The sequence below is a fragment of the Trachymyrmex septentrionalis genome, unplaced genomic scaffold, assembly GCF_001594115.1.
Source record: "Trachymyrmex septentrionalis isolate Tsep2-gDNA-1 unplaced genomic scaffold, Tsep1.0 scaffold133, whole genome shotgun sequence".
NCBI classification, from domain to species: Eukaryota; Metazoa; Arthropoda; class Insecta; order Hymenoptera; family Formicidae; genus Trachymyrmex; species Trachymyrmex septentrionalis.
In genome coordinates, this window is record NW_017304472.1 from 735,900 (window position 1) to 743,639 (window position 7,740).

The following is a 7,740-nucleotide window of genomic DNA, read 5'->3' on the forward strand; positions in this document are numbered from 1 at the left end:
GACTTTCGGTATTTTATATTATTTTATTTATACGTATTTGTCCGTTACGTTTTTTGTTTTTAATTTATCCGTTTTATTAACTAGAACTTCAACAATGACAATTTTAATACTTTTGACTGTTCAACCATACGGAAATTATGTTTCGAGATCAAGACTCACCCGAACTGTGATTATTCGGAATATACGAATACTTGCGACAATTGAATTTGTTCTGTTACTTTTCATTGTACTAATGTCTGAAGAGGGCTCAAACTGGTAGCCGAAACTTGTTACTTGTAATGTATTAGTTTATAGTCTTATTTTTTGGCGTGATGTTTCATCGCGTTTAATATAATATATAATTTTATGTAAAAATTAAAAAATGTGGTTGACTCTTACTTCGCCCGTTGATTGAGTTTTGTTATTAAATTTTGCAAGACTCGAGTCAATTTTCGAATGGCGGTTGGTAACATTTTTACTCCGAGTAGGATTTTCGAATGCACATCTCGGGAGCGCACTACTTCCACCCGAAGCAACTTCCATCCCATTTCAATAACCCGCTTTGCGTGGAAAGTTATTGCGTGTCGCTAGACCCGAGAGGGAGGGAGATGGAGTGAGAGTCTCTTCCGGTGAAAGTCGTGCGTCCCTAAGCAGAAAGGAAGGTGAGGTGAAAGTCGTTTCGCGTATAAAGTCGTATGCCCCTATGCGCTACTATACTCGTACATATAATAACAAAACGATGAGAAAACGTTTAAAAAAAAAATTTTTTGTTTAAAGCAGGAAATCTATTTTAAAGCAATAAATTTTTTTCTATATGGTATAAAAAGAGATGTTATTTTTTAAAACTACTTTTTTAAATAACTTTTTAACAAATGGCGATCGCCGGTTAAAACTTGTTGGAGGTTACTCAAGATCATGATCTTGATCACATGTGTCAAGGTCAAGGTCAAGGTCATAGGCGAGGTTTAATGTTTTTACAATAATTATCCTGTTTTTAAAGTTAATCAGAAATCATCCCCTTATAATAAGAAGGTTCCATGTCTAAAATGTTGACATCATCCTATTTAAAATTATGATTCACTTCATCATGATGAAGAAATAACAAATAATTTGTCAGTAGATCTATTAATATCAGATGTTACGACCGCGCGCATGCGGAGCTGAGGGGGTGAACGTAACAAGGAACCGAATTGTTAGACCGATTTGATCGTGTCCAGGCTCCGGATCATAAGGGAGCCGTGGGGAAGGACCGATGCAAATCGGGAGGCGCTTCGCTTCGTCCTGAGACTCCTAACGAGTCGGAGGTCGAACGGAGGACGAAGTGGAAACCTCTGCTCGTGCTCCGCTAAACGGACACACAAGTCGGACGTACTTTTAAAGGGCCCAAACTGGGTTAATGCGCCGAGAGGGCGCATTTTAACGCCAGTTGCGCCAGTACGGCCGTATGCCCTGACTTTCGGTCATGGAACTTAATCCAAGTGACCGGGGAGAGGGCGAAGTGCAATCGCGGGAGAGCTTAATAATGGAGGAGAGGTTATATTTTGAAAAAAAACTACTGGAGAGTTAATTTAATAATAGTATAATATAATAAAAAACAATTGTTCATACATTTTGAATAAAAATAAAAGAAAATAAATACTCGTACAATAGGAATAATACAATTTGATAATTATGTGTACATGTGTAAGCGTGTGTGTGTGTGTATGTGTGCGTGCATGCGTGCGTGCGGGCGGGCGTGCGTACGTGCGTGCGTGCGTGCACTTGTGCATGCGTGTTTAACACTAACTCTACTGGAGAAAAAGGGTTTCGAAAATCGGGTGGAACTTTTTGAGTATCGCGACAACTTCTCTAAACTTATAGGAAAATTGTGCACAAGTGTAGCTTGAGAAAATCACGACAAGTGTAGCTTGAGAACTTCGAGAAAAATCTGCGACGAGGGCTGCGAAACCGCGATTTTTATACTAATCGCCCCAGATTACTCAAATTTGAATTGGTGGAATAGGTTTCGTTAGCTGGTAGTAGGATTTTCCTTTGCTCTTGGATTGATTAAGATTTTGGGAGAGAAAAGGATGTTGACAGGAATCTGTAGTATGGGAGTGTCCTCCAAAATTTTATGATCTTAAAATTTGGGAAAACGCACGTCTCGTGCGTCAAAAAAGCGCGCATGCATCGTCGCCACCCAGAATCTACCCCTGAACGTCGCCTGCCGTTTCTTAGATTTTGTAATTACGGATTCGCGAGAATCGTTCGCGACTTGACCGTTAATCTTGGCGCCGGTCTTACGCTTTCTATACGTATTTATTATTGATTTAGTTGATCTCGGAGCGACATTCACGAGGAGATACCGGATTCCTTGTTTTAGTTTTTTTGGTAGAAAAAAAAGGAAAGAAGATAAAATTTTAGTGTTTCGACGAATTCCAGATCTCTACGAAAGAAAAAGAGTCGTGCGAGTCCGCCGGACGTAACACAAAAGAGTTTTTTATTTTTGTAATTTATTGCCTTTTTGTTTGTCCAACGTAAATCGCTTTATAGTCTTGGCAGCTAATCTTATACACATCACATTTATTCATTGTTTTTAAGAAATCTTTTCCTGTTTTTATGAAAGTATTAAGCGAATTATATACCTCAGATAAAAACTAAAATTACCTGTTACAGCTTTAACTTCTCTGAGATATTTTTAACGTTAGAACCATGAAATAACTTCTTGGAATAACATTGTTTAATTTACGTCTATGGAACCACTTTTGAGAAGAGCTACCCTTGAATGACTTTTTATTCAATTATTAATGTGTTATGACCGGTGGTGTAACATTTTTAACGATATGCGAAAATTGGAATTTAGTTATATCTGCCGCGTCGCTATTGTGTAAGGAATGGACAGGTAGATGGTACAGCACGACGCGTGAGTGTGACTGGGATTGGAAGAGTGGTGGATTGTTTATTAGAATGAAGGTACAATTAATGTGGGGGCGAATCTTAGGCCGGCAAACCGTGAGACTGCAAGCGCCGGCGTATCGCATGCTACAGAATTCTTAAAAAGTATTTAATTGAATATAACTTGCTGAGAATTAATATAAGAGGGAGGCGCCTACGCGCTGAGATAGCGTATGGCACTTGAAAAAGAAGAAGTAAGGAAATTTACAATAAATCCAAACAATTCAAGCCATTTCACCATTTCATTACCAAAGGAAAGGAGAGGGGAGTGGATCGAAAGAAAAGTAATTAGAACGCTAAGTATAATTTTACTTAGACGGCCATTTGCAAATATTTAAATGAAAAATCAATGTAAATTGACTGAAGGATAACGTATAGATGGAAAACCTGAGCAGTTCTTATAAGTGCAGTCAGCTCCTGAAAAAGGAAGAACTGAGCAGTTTCTACAAACAAACGATTAGCCTATTTGGGGTGTAGGAGAAAAAAAGAATGAGAGAAAAACTAAGATACGTGTTCTTCTTCAAGAATTATTATATTATTTTAGATATTCTAAACTCGACGTGTCCCGCTCGGATTTAGATTGAATTAACCTTCTGAGGACCTGCATGTTTTTTATTTTAAGGGCTAGAACTTTTTTGTCAATGTCATGGGGTTGAGTGGCAACAAAAGTGGCGTCACTATCGAGTCTTTAAAGGGGCTTCTGGTCTTCCAAAAGTTAAGAATAATACTGGATCGAAGAATGATCTGATCCGCTCGATTTTCGCCGCACTTATATAGGCGTAAGTTATTGGCGCTCGCGAGTCGGAAGGGAAAGGAGACTTGATTTTCTGAAAATTGCCAAAGGGCATTAAGCTTCCCATAGAAATATTGGTTGTGCCAAGCTGGAAAAATTAATTTCATGCATTTTTTCAAAAGAATCGATTTCTTGTTATTTAATAAAGTTTCGAAGTTATTAATTTAATTCTCAGGTCTCTTTTTGTAGTCCGAGCCGCTTTTTTCCCGGATCTCGGCGCACGTCAGGTGCCTCGCATGAAACACGACTAGTTCGCGTTTGCTTATACCTATTTCAGATATTTATAAAGTAATTACAATGATACGATGAACGATGAACTGAATAGAAATATAAAGAATATAACACAAAACTGCAAAATAATAACATTCTTAGTCTGAGCGATCGAAATCTCATGCGGGAATTCGAGCGACACGCGCGTCGCGGGCCGTGATTCGTGCGCCGATGTTTGTTTTGAGCTATTACAAGGGTTGAAACGCTTTAATCAAATTAATTTTTAGTGATTTTTATGTAAGATAACAATGCAATAAGGGCTTCGTGCGAACAATTTCCTTATCTCCGGAATTATCTCTTCCGGGAATGTCGTTGTTCGGCATCGACATACGGCACGAGCGACTTGATTGGCTCGCGCTAGCCAATTGATTGACGCTAATTGATTGATACACGCCATACCGGCGTGATAGAGAGCAATACTACTATTCGAATAAGTTTTTGCTTGGAATATTCACGTAAATGTTCGAACTAGAATATTTTATATTGGCGATGTGAAATTAATTAACAAAAGCAAATATAACGCAAAATGAGAGAGGGAAAAAAAAGAAATTTATACATACGTAACAGTGATAAAAATAAAATGTGGACAGTAATTATTTAATATTTATGTTAACCAAATTCTTATTTTTATGTTCTGTACAAGATTTGTGACTTCTGCATAACATTAAAACAATCGGGACTAAAAGATAACGTAATATTTAATATGAGGGTCACATTACAATTTGACACATACACAATACAAGAAAATGAAAATTATGTACATACATTTAGCCAACTTGATTTTTATAGAAGATTTGACCTAATCATGTTGAAGAATTTAAATATATATTATAATTAATTTTTCAAAGATCCAAAAAGAATGTTAATTTAATTTTTTCTAATATTATCGTTTAATATCTAGGCAATTCTATTGTACTGATGATGATTGGATAACATTGGATAACGTCGAAACGTCTACATACGTTTAAATATTGATAAATAGTATCGCATCTATGATGTACTAACATCTCCTGCGTTTTGGTGTATATACTTTAATGTTTATTTTCAGGGTTGTCAAACAGTTATTTTGTCGTTAGTTTCTATAGTAAACAATTTGATGATTTGCAATTTTTTATGACGATAACGCGAACTAACTACGTTAAAGTTGTACGCTAAGATTAGAAAAGTCACTTTGAAAAGTAATTTGTCTCATCATTACGTATTATTTATTAAAAAAAGTAATAAATAACGAGTAACGCGTAACGTTACTAATTACAGTAACGCGAGTAAAAAACGCGTTACAAATAAATGGAAAAATAAATAACAAAAATGGAAAAAAAAGTTATTTTTTTTAATAACAAATTTACTTTTTCAACCTACACATAAGTAATGATTGATTTTTCTAACTCTGATGTTACTATTACCGTCATAAAAAATTCACAATGCCAATTCTTATAATAAGATAACGATCAACAAAGTAACGCGTTACTGTCAACCCTGATTATTTTTTAACATACTTCAAAGAGCCAATTATCATTATACTTATTTATATTTATGATTTTATATCGTAATTTTTATGTTTTTAATATATTTTAATTTCTTCAGTAAAAAGTGATTCTCTAGATACAAAGCGTTTAATTTTTTTAATACTATGTATTTTTATTTCTTAATGGAAGCGTTTAATATTCGTATATCGGTAATTATTTTAGAATTTACGTGATGGGTTTAGTATTTGAATGGATCAAACAGAATGGAGGAGCCGAAGGTATGCAAAATTCTGCCAGAAACAAGAGTAACAAAATATATAATGTGATCGATGGATCAAAAGGATTTTATGTGTGTCCTGTAAAGTCAGATGTACGTAGTAAAATGAATATTCCATTCAGAATAAAAAACGGTGACGAGGAATTGGAAAAGAAGTTCCTTTTAGATGCCACAGCTCGCGGTATGTTGCAGTTAAAAGGTCACAGGTCAGTAGAAAATGTAATAATTAAAATAAAATCCCAATTATAGTGGCAATAATTTATTATTATTGCAAAATTTTTTACCTTTTTGGAAGAAAATAAAAAAGGCGCCAAGCACAGGCGCTTTTCAATAAACATAAGATGATACGATATGATATATTATATTTCAATTCGGATTGGAGGTCTTACTCCTTCAGTTATTCCTCCGGTACGGGAAATCTAAATATGGTAGATTAAACGTATACTAATTCCGTGTGTATAATTCTAGTTGTGATGTCCGGTTCATAGACGTTATATAAATTCGGTTTTTTAACGTTATTCTTCAATCAATTAAAATCGTATTTGATAAAAACAATATTATCAACTAAAATTATATAAAACTGATAAATGTTGAAAAAATGTAGAAAAAACATTGAATCTCTATTACATTTAGGTATCTCTCATAAATATTTTATTTAAACGTATAATATACTATCATAATTTTATTTGACAAATTAAAGACAAGAATGTAAGGAGAAGTAGGCAGTCAGCACGGTACTTGGTGCGCAAATATAACAATGGATATGTTTAAAAGTCTAATACAACAGAATATGATGTCCGTATAATGTCCCTACGCGTTTCAACTTACTTCGAGTCATTCTCGACAGAATTACTATAATTGGTATCATACTATCCGTTACAAGTAGTGCATCAACCATGATACTGTTACCAAGCCCCGGGATTCTTTTATTTCAATGGAAAGAAAGAATTTGGAGGGGGCTGAGGAAGAACATAACTGACACCGTTCTTGTGGTTATCGCTCTGAGAGGCGTGCAAGGAAGCATTCGAGTAGATCTCGGATGTGGGTCAATGTCAATATGAGACGCTATTACCCAGTCTGAGTGCATCCGTCGGTCCTCCTTTTAAATCAAGGAACTTAATCCTTTTGACCAGGGATCGGATCTGTACGATCTTTGGAAAAACAGAACGATTTCGGAAGGCTACAGAAATAAAATTAAGTCAGTTTATTTCAGTATTTTTGTATATATATATATATATATATATATATATATGTATATGTATATATGTATATGTTTATTACTTAAACTGTATATTTACATAAACGTATGAAAACTTATTATGTATATGGAGGGGGGGGGGGACATATATGGATAGATGTATAATAATCCGACTTATTTATTGAGCCAGTACAGTTACTTGATGCAAGAATCCTTGGGTAGCTATTGGTGGTTGCAAGTGGAGGAGGCTCGCAGTCCGTGCAGAAGAACCAGAAGTAATCCAATAATTAGTGTGTATGGAGGTCTCAATAGTACTTGGATGGATGTGGACTCAGGCTGATCATACCAGAGCACAAAGAACATAAAGCAACAGAGCAAGGAGCATAAAGATGCATCAAATGAGCACTGAGATGCGCGATAGACAAAGACACTGGTTTTACGTGAACCGACATGGACTAATTAAGTTTTAATTTAGTACTGATGCTCTGAACTTCTGCGGGACCTCTATTTATATCCCGAAAAAAGGGTGTAGTGCCCTTTGTCTAAGATGCAATAGTTAGTTACAATGTCGCGCGAGATTTACGATTTTTATAACGTTCTATCGTTGTTAATCTAAAGTATATTGTTAGAGGGGTTTTGAGAAAAAAAGAAATGATTTAAGTTTTTCTTTAAAGAGGCAAGATTGCTCCAGGCGGATGACGAATTCTGTTATTCTCGCGGAAAATATGGCTAGGTAAACAAGCGGTTACCATGTTACAGCTAGTTTTGCGTGCAGGGTAACTATTGTCAGTCGCGAGTCCGATCTTAGATAACGTTACTGTGA

General features: G+C 35.5%; 1 protein-coding gene across 4 annotated transcripts in view; it reads left to right on the forward strand.

The window, feature by feature from the left end:
- The window catches only part of LOC108757168 (probable phosphoserine aminotransferase), a 242,032-nt gene that overhangs the window by 178,498 nt on the left and 55,794 nt on the right, over window positions 1-7,740 (forward strand). For 3 of the 4 annotated variants that reach the window (XM_018501574.1, XM_018501577.1, XM_018501575.1), the window contains one exon: window positions 5,665-5,925. The exons of the other annotated variant lie outside the window; for it this stretch is intronic. In XM_018501574.1, coding sequence (XP_018357076.1) covers window positions 5,665-5,925 — 261 coding nt within the window. The remainder of the gene's footprint in view (window positions 1-5,664; window positions 5,926-7,740) is intronic. 4 annotated transcript variants of the gene reach the window in all.